The sequence below is a fragment of the Poecilia mexicana genome, unplaced genomic scaffold (assembly GCF_051168715.1).
Source record: "Poecilia mexicana isolate PSO_F unplaced genomic scaffold, ASM5116871v1 scaffold_2, whole genome shotgun sequence".
In the NCBI taxonomy this organism is placed as follows: domain Eukaryota; kingdom Metazoa; phylum Chordata; class Actinopteri; order Cyprinodontiformes; family Poeciliidae; genus Poecilia; species Poecilia mexicana.
The window spans coordinates 53,456,095-53,470,345 of record NW_028263371.1 but is presented as its reverse complement, the minus strand read 5'-3'; the positions used below and the strand labels follow the sequence as shown (position 1 = coordinate 53,470,345).

General features: G+C 42.9%; 2 protein-coding genes across 2 annotated transcripts in view; both read right to left on the bottom strand.

Moving 5' to 3' along the window:
- The window catches only part of ttn.2 (titin, tandem duplicate 2), a gene marked incomplete at its 3' end in the record, with an annotated part of 175,746 nt that overhangs the window by 129,794 nt on the left and 31,701 nt on the right, over positions 1-14,251 (bottom strand). Inside the window, exons 37-41 of the mRNA XM_088008422.1 lie at positions 13,624-13,908; positions 13,421-13,546; positions 12,579-12,767; positions 11,925-12,296; positions 10,236-10,286 (exon numbers count right to left, since the gene is read on the bottom strand). Coding sequence (XP_087864548.1) covers positions 10,236-10,286; positions 11,925-12,296; positions 12,579-12,767; positions 13,421-13,546; positions 13,624-13,908 — 1,023 coding nt within the window. The remainder of the gene's footprint in view (positions 1-10,235; positions 10,287-11,924; positions 12,297-12,578; positions 12,768-13,420; positions 13,547-13,623; positions 13,909-14,251) is intronic.
- On the bottom strand, positions 249-9,003 carry LOC148160956 (uncharacterized). Its single transcript, XM_088003025.1, has one exon. It carries the CDS (start codon positions 8,935-8,937, stop codon positions 1,543-1,545), a length of 7,395 nt encoding a protein of 2,464 aa, XP_087859151.1. The 5' UTR covers positions 8,938-9,003; the 3' UTR covers positions 249-1,542.

Sequence of the window (14,251 nt, the reverse complement as noted above, 5' to 3'; positions counted from 1 at the left end):
ACGCGACACTGCCATGACATAACAGCTGTCATGAAGATGAGGGAGTTTCCATGAATGTTTACGACTGCTGTCGCGAAGTGTCATTTGGTAAATAATGACAATTTCTATGCAACGTTGCATTAAAACTTGTATTAAAAGTAAATTAAAATGGTCAACTTTGCATTATAAGTATCATTGTTTACCGAATGACACATCATGATAAAAGTGGCAATCATTCATGAAAACACAAACCATGACCAGACTCAAACTTTACATGAAACCTTTTATTATATAAACTCTGAGACAAACTGACATCTGTACAAATAAACCACACATGTTCATCACAACACCAGAGTTTCTTTTTTTTTTCTCTCGTTATTGAACACTCGTACACTCCTAACATTACATTTATTTACAAAACATCCACACAGCCGTTTTCTAAAAAAAAAAAATGTTTCACAGTGTCCATTTTTAAAATAACTTATCTTTCCTTTTCATTTTCATCTTGATTTATAATTCCTCCAAACAAATGATACACAGGCAGTGAAAGCCTCAACCCCCCCAAACAAATCCACATTGAAGGCCACTCAAACCTAACCAACAACATAATTTCAAGTCAGCAGTACAGAACATTTGAGTTTTTAAATTTATTTCAGATAAGATTGTTTTTTAAGCTTTAATTTTAATATTACTGAAGATTATATTAACTTATAGATTGATAACAGTAAGGCTTACGAGTAATAAATTATAATTTAACAAATATAGTCTATTTATAATTTAAGTCCTTTCAAATGAAATCCTGTGTCAGTATTTTCTGAATTGTGTCTTTTATTTCAAAAACATATGTATATAAATGTCTGTAAATACTGTAAGAACAAGGAACTTAAAGTGAACAAAATATCAAATAGATGTATTTATTTTATGTTTACTGCATTGTTGTTGCAGACATGCTACATTCTACCAATAAAACTAAACTTTAATTAACACGTGACTTTGAGTGAAATGCTATAGTTGCAATTTCCTTCATATATAGTTTGAAAAATAATTTAAACAGCCTAACTTCAACATTCAATCTGTCAAGCTCAGAGTTACCAAAGAAAACATAAACCAAGACTTTTCTACTTAAACTAATATTGTCTTGTATTTAACATAAAGAACAAAAGATCAACTTTCTGACTTACAAGGACAAACACTAAAACACTGTTTTCATCATCAGTACAACAGACACTCTGCTACATGTCTCAGCTTCTGCTTTTAAATCAGTCCATATATAAGGCAGTGAAGCAAAGAAGTTCTCAGTTTATACCATAAGCAAAAGTTGTCGTCACACAAATTTATGACTTCAAAAAAAAAAAAAAAAAAAAAAAAAAGAAATTAATGTTTAGCTAATTGATTTTAGTGCTAGTTATGGTAACCCAGTAGTTAGCAGTGTAACCACACTGCTAGAAGGTTCTAGTTTGAAATCCTGACCAAGGTTTTGTTTGGAATTTGGTAACTTCTGTTTCCTCTTGGTTACTTTTGCTTGGTGAATCTTTGTGTGACCAAACCTTACAACCTTAATATCTAGAAAATCTTCAGCAGTGCTGCTGTTTCTATGCAGCCAGCAGAGTTTTGGATTAAACACTTATACTCTCCAGCATCACTCTGAGTCACGTTGGTAATGAGCAGATTGAAATGACCAGCACTTTTCTCCTGGATTATACATCTACTGTCAGTGACCAGCTCTCCATCTTTGTACCACTGAGCTGTGGGGTTTGGTTTGCCGCTGACCAAACACTGGAGAATGACAGGGGTCCCTGCAGCTGCAGTTACGTTAGTCAGTGGGATGACACATTTAGGGGGGATTTCGGTCACCTGGAAGTGAAAGCTGCACATATCCGATGACTTCCCCTTAAATTCAATTTTTTCATCCTTGGCTGGCTCAGCAAACACATCAAAGTTAACACTAACATACTTCTGCCCTTGCTCACTGGTTTGGTGGTCAGTGTTGGCCACCAACCTCACTGCCCGCTGTGACTCATCAGGCTCTTGCTCAAACTCAAACTCAAGCTCGATTTCAGACACCTGTTCACCATCAAACGACGTGTTTCCAACCATCAGGTCAAACTTCTGGGGCTGGACTTTGGCACTTCCTAAGGACACAGCGGTCAGCTCCCTACCTCTGGTCTTCCCTGAAAAAGCCTTTGCACTTATCACCACCAGGGAGGCTCGACAAAGAGTCTCCCCAACGAGGTTTATCGCCCTACAAGTATAAACTCCACTATCCTGAGTCGTAACTTTACAGATCTTCAGGAAGTGGTTATCTCCATCGGAGGAGTGCAAGTATTTCTTTGTATTATGTGGAATTTTCTTGTCTCCCTTAAACCAGGACACAATTGGAGACGGGATTCCCATCAGAGAGCACTCAAACATAACAGTAGTACCCTCTGGGGTTTCCATGTCACAGATTGGGTTGATAAACCTTGGAGGCATCTCTGTGACCTCAAATGCTATTTTCAAGTCATCATGCTCTTGAGTGACAAAATCCACAGCACCCTCCTCATAAATACTGGGCAACACATCCAAAGATATGACCATGCTCTTGTTGTCTGCTGTGTACTCAGGAATGGTGATGATCTTAACCTGCTTCTCAAACTCCTTTACCTCATTTTCATCCAGTTCTACCTCTAGCAGAATCTCCTGAGGGGATGGAGAACGAGAGGAGTCGTTCTCCTCCACATCAAACTCCATCACATGCTGATGGGTGACAGCAGGTGGTGCTGGCATGAACCTCACCTCCTGTGATACAACCACCACCAGAGCAACACTTCTGGCTTCCCCAACATAGTTCACAGCCTCACAGATATATTCTCCCTGGTCAGCCTTAGTGACATTATGAATCACTAGCGTGATGTTATCACCATCTCTGTCCATTTTGACTCTATCGTCTGCCACCAGCTGGGTTTTGTTGAAAAACCACCTTACATCAGGGGAAGGCAGGCCAAAAACCTCAGCATAAAATGTCAGTGAGTCATTTTCAAACACTCTTTTCTTAATGAGAGGCTTAAGGAAAGCTGGAGGGATTCCCTGCACTTTCTCTGGAAGGGTGGCCGGTCCTAGTGACCCTTTGCCCTGTGAGAGAAATCTGCTCTCATCCAAGCTTACGCCATTTGGATCGGTTTTAACACCCTCATCAGCAGGAGAGTTGAGGAAATGAACCGGCGAGAAGAACTTCTCGGTGGAGTCTCCCGTTGAGGGTCTCTTGTGATGTACTGGAGAGAACGGAAACTCATCCGGTGTCATAAACCCACTAGGTCTGTCAGAGTTTGGAGTGTGAAAGGATGGTGGTGACTTGAGAGTGTGAAGGGACTCTGCGATTGGTTGAGACACCTCGGTAGAAGAGCCTGGGGTGAAAAACCTTTCAGGTACCTCTGCTATCTCTTCACTCATAGTGCTGCCAATTTCTATGGACATCTCAGACTCGGGGGTGAGTGGCCTACCCCAGTCTGTTGGAGGGTTGTAATACTCGTACACAGCCCCGAAAGTTACTTCCTCCTCCTGCATGGAACCTGCTGCCGCTACTGCCCCTCCCTGAGCCTCAGCTGCCACAGATTCTTCAAGAGTATCGCCTTCCTGTTCTGGTGGAGCAGCTAGTACATCAGGTGGTTTAACTTGGGTGTTTATGTTTGGGTTTCTGATCATTTTTTGGGGTTCAGGATTCACATGAACACCAGTTCTACCAATTTTAGCTATTATTTCAGTTCCATCTTTTTCTCCAGTGAGAGCTTTCTCTGATATTCCTGTTACATCAGTCTTTGAGTCTGGCATACTGACAAAAATGCCACTGTCCATAGATGGTTCTGTGATAGACATAAACTCTTCACCACCACCTACAGCCTCCTCACCTATTTCCTCTAAAACTGATCCCTCTTTGAACCTTTTGACCTCCTCATCCATGTGAGTTCCACCTTCAACCAATGTCTCAACAACTTCAGCTGCATCAAGACAAAAAGATGCTTCCAAACCCACAGTTGGGGGTAAAAACTGCCCCTCAGTGTCTAAATGTCCAGAAATTGTTTTAACTGCTACACCTTCCTCAACAGGCGCCCTAACAGAACGTTTCATTACAGGGACCTTCTCAGGCTTGAAAGGAATGAAACTACTGGTTCTGTCAAATGGCTGTTGTGTCTGATCCCCAATCATCTCGACATCACCAGTCTGTGTAGGATCTTGGACACAAACTGGTTTCTGTGGCCTTGGTCTCACAAGCTGTGGAGACTCCTGCAGCTCTTCCACAAACTGTTTCACACCTGCTCCTTGTTCAACACCAGTGACCTCAGAGGCATCTGACACTACAGGTTCAGTTGCTTCAGGAACATATGGATTTACTGATACAGCAGGTTCCTCAGACACCCTGTCAAGTCCGAGCGCTTTCTCCTCCTCTTGTTGGTCTAGGGAAATGGCCACAGAAGGAATAAACTCTTCAGGAAACTGTGTGTCTTTTCTTTGCTCCTCAGGTGAAGGAGGTGTCATTAGAGAAACTGGTGAGTCAGACTCAAAAGCCTGTTTGATCTGAGAAACTTTAATTATAGCAGCAGAACCATGAAGACCACAGCCTGAAAGTGTTGGGGGCTCTTTGGAAGGAGAAAATCTGGATTTTGGGGCTTTGACGCCCATATCTGACGGAGGAGGTGAAATTAGAGGTTTATCCTCTGTACGAGAGACGGCAGGAACATGCACAGTGGCAGGTTTCTTGAAATCCTCAGTTAGTCTTGCAGGAATCTCGCTTACTCTTTCAGAGGAAGAGATATATTCTCCCTCCACAGCTTCTCCTTGCTCTGAAAACTGCACAGGATCACGGATTTGACCTGACACTTGACAGATGCTCATGACCTCCCCAAGCTTATTTTTAGCTAGACATCTGTACATCCCAGCATCTGTGCATCTAAAACTGTAAATATAAAGTCTGTACATTTTATTATCTACCTCTGCTCTGTATTTATTGGCTGCAGCATCAAGGCAAGTATTATTAAAATACCATGTGGCCTCAGGCGCAGGATCACCAGTGATAACGCACTCCAACACTGCAGTGCTGCCCTCAGGACACGTCACATTCTCCAGTTCAGTCACGACACAAGGGGCTTCTCCAACCACATCAAAGGAGAAGGTAAATTTGTGCTTCAAAGTCTGAGGCGTTCCATCATCACTGGCAACCTCTGGAGTTTTCTCTGGCAAAGCTTGAGGTCTGTCCTCACTGCTGTCCTCAGACATTTCAGGGAGGGGAGTAGCAGCTGTAATTCGAATCTCTACAGGTGAGGACGTGAACGATTCATCTGACAATCGACGTTTGTGGACTACAGTTTGAGGAACTTGCAGCGTTGCTTTTCCTGAATCTATGTAGGTCTGAATCTCCTGCTCTATCAGACTCTCCTGACCCCCCAGCTCCTCAGTAACTACCACTTCCTGGGTGACACCTGCCTTTTTTGATGCTTTCTTATCCAAAATCTCAAGAGTACCACTGCAGATTGATTTATCATGCTTGTTGGTTATGATACACTCATAAGTCCCCTCATGATCTGTCGTTGGATAGAATACAGTGAGCTTAGAGTTGTTTGATTTGATCATGATGTCATAATCTGGGTTGCGGTCCAATGACTGGCCATCTTTGAGCCAGCTAACCACAGGTGGAGGATCACCCTGAAACTGGCAAGTGAACTCTGTCATCTCACCAGTTTTAACTTTAAGTGAAGATATTTCTTTTAAAAATACCGGGGATGAGCCTGGAGAATCCACATGCCTTTGTTTTACCCTCTGGGACTCTGGAAGTTTAATCTCCTTCTTTATAGCAGCTTGTGCAGAACTTCCCGCTCCAGTTACTCTAAGTCTAACTGAATCTTCACTTTCTTCAACTTTCTCTGTACCTGCTAAACCTTTCTGTTGTCGCCATCCACTACTCTCTCCAGCAGTTTCTGCCTCCTCTTTTATCCCTCGCTTATCTCTTACATCTGTCTGGAAACGCTGGTGGCTGGATTTATCGGCGGTCAGACTATACTCCTCCCTACTCCTCATTCTCTCTGATGCTCCACCCACATCACCTGATTGAAGAGCTTTTTCATTAGCAAAAGCCCCAGTCACCTTAAGAGGAGAAGTAGTGCCTCGGAGAGGCATCTGGGTTTCAGAAGACTGTTTACTTTGTGCAGCTTGTCGTTCAGCTGAAAGTCTTGCATTTGGTGACAAAGCACGGAGTTCACGGTCCATCGGAGGAAGGTGGGGCTCTAACACAGGTCCAGGCTGTTTGCACTGACTGTCTAAAGCCCACTCTGACTCCAGTTCAGACACTTCCTCTTGCTCAACAACATCTTGCTGCCATTTCAGGATACGCTGAGCCATTGCTTCTTCCTCGCTTACAAAGTACTCGCTGTCCGTCTGCAGTCTGGTCTCGCGGCCCTCTGTCGGCACTTCCTCAGCTAGCGGCCACTGAGGAATATCTGATTTCTGATCTTGGAAACCTGCTGGAGCCGAGGTGGTTGGCAGCTGCTCCTGAGCTGTTTGACCAGGAGAAATCCTCCTGCTGTGGGCCAAAGTGGGCTGCTGAAATGTAGGCAGAGCAGAGGTTTCTGGGAAGATTCTTCCAACCTCAGGAGTCGTCTCAGCCTGGAACGGAGGATAACGCTCTGCCCAGTCAGACTCTAGCTCCACTGGCTGCTGTTGCTCCATCAGAACATCTTGTTGCCATCTCATGATTCTCTGAGTCAAGGCCTCCTCTTCACTGACACATTTCTCACTCTCCAGTTCTGAGATGTTCTCTCGTGAAAGCTGCAGCTCTCGTTCTTCTTTCGTCTTCTCAAACAACTTCTTCTCTGTTCTGACTTTTGTTCTAGGTGACTGAACATCCTCCTCTTTTGCTTTACCTTTTATTCTAGGTGATTTATGTGCCAGGACTGGAACCTCTTTTTCCTGTTCTTGTATTGGGGTTTTACTTCTGGCTTTAGGAGAGGGTGCAGATGTTACTTCACGTTCTGCTTTACCTGCCACTGTTGCAGGTTTTGGGTTTGGATTTGGTAAATTAACTACATCTAACGGTGCTCCTTTCTCCATCACCTGCTGTGAAGAAATGACCTCCTCAGACAACATGTACTGATTATCTGCTGGTAGAGGCAGATCAGTTTCAGGGTGAAAGGCCTCTTCCTCTGACATTCGGACACCTTGCTGCCACTTCCTGATCCGCAGAGCCAGAAGTTTCTCCTCGCACTCCATCCTTTCAGCCTCCAGACTTTTCTCATACTGATCCCTCAGAGACTCCTCTGGTTTATCTGCTGGTTTAACTGGATCAAAAGAAGCAGATTTATCTACTTCCAATCCTCTGACTTCTTTTTTAGGTGATTTTGGTGGTGCCACTTCAAGTCCTAGAGGCCTTGCCTTCAACATGGGAGATTTGTGTTGAAGAGAGATTTGTATGGCTTCAGTTCCCTCAGCTGATAATTTCTCAGCCACCTCCTGCTTGGTGTAAGGGTGCCCTGTAGGTTCCATGTATTGCATTTCAGCTGGCAGAGGAACATCAGTTTCTTCGTGAAATGTTTCTTGCTCTGACATCAAACTTCCTTGCTGCCACTTCCTGATCCGCAAAGCAAGAAGCTTGTCCTCACACTCTTTTCTGTCGGCCTCCAAGCTCTTCCCATACTGAGCCCTTAATGATTCCTCCTCATAGGACTCATCTCCTTCAGAAGGTACTGGGGCTTCAGATATTACCTCCTCACTAAAGACAGATGCTTCTTCTTGAACAGAAGTCCTGGTTTCTTCAATTTTGTGGAGCAGCTCAAACTCGGCCTTTGCCGTCTCCACCTTGTGCTCTTCACTTTCACCTGCCTGAGACTCACTGACTTTTTTATCCTCCAGTGTCTCTGTGAATTTGTCACCAGACTTTCTTTCTCTCTGATGTGTTGTGTCAACTAGCTCACCTTTCATGATCTGAATGGCTCTTGTTCTGGATTGAGGCTCAAACAAATGTCTCTTTCGAGGGTGAGAAGGTTCCCTGGTTAACTTTTTCTCACCCTGATTCAATGTTCGGTGCTGGACGTCAGGCAGAGAGGTGGGCTTGACCCTCAACTTCTCCACATACTCTGCATAGCTCGACTCACTGGCGACTGACTCGACCTCAAACTCAGAGGAGGACATGGTGGAAATAGAAAGTCTTTTCTTTTGTTTCACTGCTTTCTGCAGGGTTGTAAGCTTTGCTCTGACCTCGTTGTGGAGGCTTTCTGTGTCACTGAACCTGTCGCTGTATCTGTCGCTGCACCTGTCACTGAACTTATCACTGAATCTTGCCCCAGTGCGTCGGTCACAGTAGATATCACTGAACCTGTCGTTAAAACGCTCAGACCTGTCAAACATGGGGGGAGGAGACGGGGCGCGCTCAGAAGCAGTCTCTAAACGTTTGGATTCCTTCTCTGATGGTTTGTCTAAAGAACCCGTACTAGATCTGAAGTACACAGTTCTCACTAAAGCACGTTTGGATCGGGATCTGCCCTGGTGGACTTTGGACATTTTGTCAAATGGAGATCCTACACACCTGAGATCAACTCTGAACTTCCTCTCCTTCCTCTGCTCTGCCAAGTTGTCTACACTCTCATGGGCCTGGGCAGAGCGCCGAACAAAGCCAAGGTAGTTAGCGGACTGTTCTTCCCTAAGCGAAACCAAAAGTGATGCTGTGGACTCAGCAGAACCTTCTGAGTTTAATGCCATCACCTTGTAACTGCCGGAGTCTTTCTCCCTGATACTGTCAATGAAAAGACACGTAGTGTGCATGTGCATCCTGCTGTCGGTACAGATCCTACGTCTGCGTTCCTTGGGGATAGATCTATTGTTATGAAACCAAAGAATAGTCGGCACAGGACAAGCGATCAGTTTACACTTTAACTCCACTGGTTCTCCCTCCAGAACTGACTGAAACTTGAGTTTCTTTGTGAACGACGGCTTCATGTTCTCTGTCCAGGAGCCGATTGACGAAGTTCTGCTTGAGCAGCGGTTAGCTGATACCAAGCCGTGATCGAGGAACTCCTCTGTGTCAGAGAAAGCTCCGCGGAGATGTCGGGTGCCGCTGAGCTCAGTGATGCTGTGTGCTTCTGCAAACAGAAACAGACGACAGTCAGAACGACACGAGGTCTGGAGGTAAAGGGATGGAAAAGATGATCTTTAATGGAAATATTAAAATGCATGCTGGGAGTCACAATGCCATAAAAAATAATTTCACTCACCATATTTGTTCGAATAAACGCAAGACTTGATTCTTTTTAATAGAAACCTGCAGGAAGTTTTGATCCTTCGTCTGTGGAAATTTCTTCAAAACATGAATTATTTTATTATTGTTAAAACATGACGGCCAACATCCGCTTGTTTTCTCTCTGATGGTTGAGTTTTTACTTGAATGTTCCTTACCTGACTTGCAGACAGGAGAATAAACGCCCTTTCTAATCCTTAACAGGAAATGAATGAAGCACAAGCTCTCCAATACATATTTTTGATTTCAGAACATTAAGAATTGAAGCCGTAAAATTGGGCGAGAAAGGCGTTTATTCGAACTAATATAGTTTGACTGGTGTTATTTTGGAAGCAAACCACAGGAATCACATCCCACTATCTGCAAGCCAGGCTAGGACATATTCTGCAGGAAGAAGGTATCAGTCCCAAATGCAGAGGACCTCTATATCTTTTAAAGGGCCTTTCAAGTATTTCAAAGAGCTTTAAAAGATACACATCCTGCACCTTTTTCTTGGAAATACCCGAGGAACCTTCATGCCAAAATGACTTTCTGGATGCAAAGTCTTTAGAAACTGGAACAAGCAAGTTCTATCAGTGCTTTCCTGGAGGAAACCATGGGATACCATCATAATAAAAGAGCAGATGATACAAACAACAAGTATTTTTCCATCAAAACACATAACTATGACATGCAACTGCAGAAAATAAGATTTTTTAAAGGGACAGTTCAACATTTGACTTGTTTCCAAGCTGCTGCTGCAGGACAACTCTGACCCAACCAACCCATACAGCATGCATTTGCACATCAGTTTCTCTCATCAGGACCTTCATGGTGTCTCCACAAGAATCTCAGAACCATAGCTTACGTCAGAGTTGACTGCTGACAGACTGCTTTTACAGTGAAAAGTCAGAGGATGTAACTGGAAACTAGGTCAAACTATCCCTTTTTCACTGAATCATCTTCTCAGGTGTGATCGCAGTAATTGTGTGTGACATGGCTAGAGAGGTTAAGGTCTTACCTTTAACTTCTTCTTCAATTGTGGCTTCGATCTGCTCCCTCACAAGAGTCACTGTGGAAGAAAGAGACACCAGTTTATCGTTTATCCATTAGCCTCTTCATGCCTTTGTCACATTTCTCACTGTTCAGGTTAAGACTGATGGAATGTATCCCTGATCTGGGATAAAACCAAAATGCCATAACCCAGTCTTTTTGTTATTACTACTGGACCACTTGTCAAACTTGCAAAAGCACAACATTTTACCAAGTATTTATGTCTAGTTTCAAGTTTCATTTAAAAATGGAGCAGTGACAAGACAATTTATTCCACAAAAATTACAAAATGTTGTGGCTCAAATATCAGTTCCTAAAAAACCAAAACGAGCTTTTCCAAAATCCAACAAAAGCAGCAGAAATCCCTGCTCACAATGAAGAAGCACAAACTGGTGTCCAGCAAGGAGGAAAGCAAGAAAGGGAAGTTTTTCAAAGGTAATCATATTGGTAGAAAAAAGAGAAATGAAGATCCCTTCCTACAGGAGTGACAGAGAGAGTAAATGTGTGAGTTTTACTGTGGAGAGACAAAGGAGGAGCATGAGTGAAGGGATTGTTCCTGAGAGGAAGAGTGAGGAAGGAGGAAGTGAAAACTCCAGGATTCAAACAAACACGTGAATTTGTGAAAGAAGACGTTTGACTGTGTGATGTTAGTCAGAGATGAAGAACGACTGAGGGATGTCCCGATTATCACGTTTTAGAGCTGCACCAATCAGTCTGACAAAGATCAAATCAAAATTTTCTCTTAATTGGCTCTGATTGGTTGGTCAGATAATTCTACCAGTTTTCCTAATTAAATACATAGAAACTAAAATATCCCACCACTTTGGAAACCTGTCCATCCATATAAATTTAAAGGGGACCTATTATGCAAAATTAACATTTAGCCCCTTCTTGTGCTTCCATTTGTGTCTCAACTGCTTCTAAAAACAAACCAAGTGATATAAATAAATAAATAAATAAATAAATAAATAAATAAATAAATAAATCACCCAATAAGTTAATGTTTTTTGGTGTCTGGAAAATGATCCGTTTCAAAATCAACAGGCACTGCCCGTTACCTAGTAACCCCTGCGGAGCTCTACCTGTCATCTAGCAACCAAAGCTGACTCGTCACATTCTGATTGGTTGTGCAGGAGGCTCTACTAATGTTTTTCAAAGATGTATGGTTGTATAATTGCACATCTGTTTGCAGCTATGTTAACATGTGAGTGCAAACAGTGCGTTGGAGGTTGTGGCCAGCAGCAGCTTACTTGGATTTAAAGTGACAAGACGTCCTAAAACGCCTCATTCTGAAAAGAGTTGAAAATAGTCAAAACTGACCAGAATAAAATCCCATTTTCTAAGAATGATTTTGTGCAACAAAATGTAATAAAAATGTTTTGTGTAGCCCAAGGCAGCATAATAGGTCACATTTAATTAAAAAAAAAAATCATGTCCTTACTATTGACCCTGTTTTCAGATTTTCAGGGAATTTGCATTGTAAGATAAAAAAAAGTGGAAAACTTATAACTAATCCGGTTCATCTTGGAAGCTTTCATCTGGTTCGGGACATCCTCTCAGACTTTTATTTTTAGAAAGAGTGACTCAATCTTGAAGAAAGAAAAACGTGACGATTTAGGGGGGAGTCTGGCTACAAACCAACAGATCCAGGTGTTACCTTCTTCGTCTCTGATAACGGTGAGGCCGGCCGAGCATGCAGCCTCCCCGGCGTTATTCACCGCCCTGCAGGTGTACTGCCCTGCATGCTCAGAGAAGGCGTCCACTATGATGAGTGTGGCGATGTTCGTCACCTCATCGAAGTGGAACACCACGTTCTTGGAAGGTTGGACCGGCTGCCGGTTGTGGAACCAGCTGATTTCCGGCTTCGGCAGGCCGGAAACACACGCATGAAAACGGGCCACCTCCCCGTGTGTCACTGCGCAGCTTGTGATTGGTTGGATGAAAATCGGCTTTTGGCCAACTGACGGTTTCTTTAGGCTGGAGATGTGCCACTGAGGCTCGGCAGAACTGCTCTCTGTTTGAATTTGCCCTGAAATGAAGCAGGTTCAGGGGTCGTTCTTTATTCAGTGAAAATTCCATCCCACTGATTGCTTTGCATCAAACCAAAGAAATGAAAGTCTTTTCAACAACAAACAGACTCCGGATCAGAATCCAAATCAGGATTCATAAAAAAGCTCCTTTAAACTGAACTCAATACAACCTCAGATTAATAACTTCTGACATTTTACACAGGCATTGATACAAAACCAAAAAAAAAGTTCTGCCTTAGATATAAATCAAGCTTTCATCATTATTTTGATGAAAAACTCACCGTCCAGTGTGAGAGTGGCAGAGCAGGACACTTTCCCGGCGTTGTTCGTGGCCACGCAGGTGTATTCCCCCTCATCCTCTGGGTAAACTCTGGAGATCTCCAGCTGACAGCTGTCGTCGAACTGAGACATCCTGAAGAAGTCGGACTGCTTGATCTCCTTCTCCTTGTGGAACCAGCTGATCTTCACATCTAAATCAGGAGAGTTTGTTTAGCTACAAACTAAATATTTAGCTTAGAGCTAAATGTTAGCTAATATGCAAATCACTTGCAGATAACCAAAAGCTAACTATCAAAGTAAACCTTATGAACCTTTAAATAAACTCCCAGTGACACTGACTGACTTCAGATTTTGCTCGTTACCTCTTCATCGTTGTTTCTTTTACACTCAATGAGGAGCTTTTCAACTTAAAACACAGAAAGAGCTATTCTGTGTTTTAAGTTGAAATACAAATGTTCACCAAAGCATCTAATATCTTCCAAACAAAATATTAGATTGGATTTAACTAAATATTTAATTTGATAACAGTTTTTAAAATCTAGCTAACTGGGACTAAATATTTAGCTCGCTAATTACATTTTTATTTGGAAACAAAATATCCAGCTTGCTAACTACATATTTAAATTTGAGCTAGTTTGGAGGTAAATATTCAGCTTGCAAACAAGATATTTAGACTGGAGCTAGATATTTAGCTTGCTTATTAAAGATTCTGTCTCTAACTCTTGCATTTAATAAATTAATTAATAACAGGGTTAAAATACGACTTAAGAAAAATAAACCCTTCCTGTTATAACAGTCTAAACAACCCAAATTATTGATGTTAAATTCTGAAAGGACTTCTCACCGTCTCCACGGACTCTGCACTGGAAGTGAGCGGATTCTCCCTCTCTGGCTGAGGTGTTGGAGGTGGGTGAGATGATGACGGGCGGAGCGATGGGGGCAGCAGAGTCTGGAGAGACCACCTCTGACACTACAGCACACAAACCTGCATCAGACTCCATCCGCCATGCCTCCATTCTGCTCTGCAAGCAGGACGTTGGGTCTTACCTTCCACATTGAGCGTGGCGGTGCTGGTGGCCGTGCCGTAGTCGTTCTTCGCCTCGCAGTTGTAGATGGCGGCGTCCTCGGGGAATACTTCGATCAGAAGCAGCGTGTGCTCGTTGCCGTCGTGAAGGAACTTGCACTTGAAGCCCGGCGACAGAGCCTGGGAGTTTTTGTACCAGGAGACCTGCGGTGGAGGAACGCCGCTCACCTGAACGGAGAAGCGAGCCGGCTTTCCTGCCTCGACCGACTGGGGCTCCATGTGACGGAGGATCTGAGGAGGCTCCGGGACTGGGAAGTAAAATGTTTGGTCCAGGGTTACTATTGTTTAGGGTTTTTCATTACAGTTTTCTTTTGTTTAGTTGTGACTTTCTGTTCTAATTCAGTTAGTTTTGATTGTTTTTAATGTGTGTTTGCTAGTTTTATTAGTTAGATATTGTTTAGTTTTTTATGGTAATAGTATTAGTTTCATCATACTTAACTTTTAGGTGCAAAATGAACAAAAACGCAGTATTGTGATTATGTTTACATCAATTGGGTAATGAATGCTGAACAGACGACATTTTCAAAAAATTTATTCAGTTACTATTGAACAACCAACTGACTGACTGACATTTTCTCACAACTTTTGCTG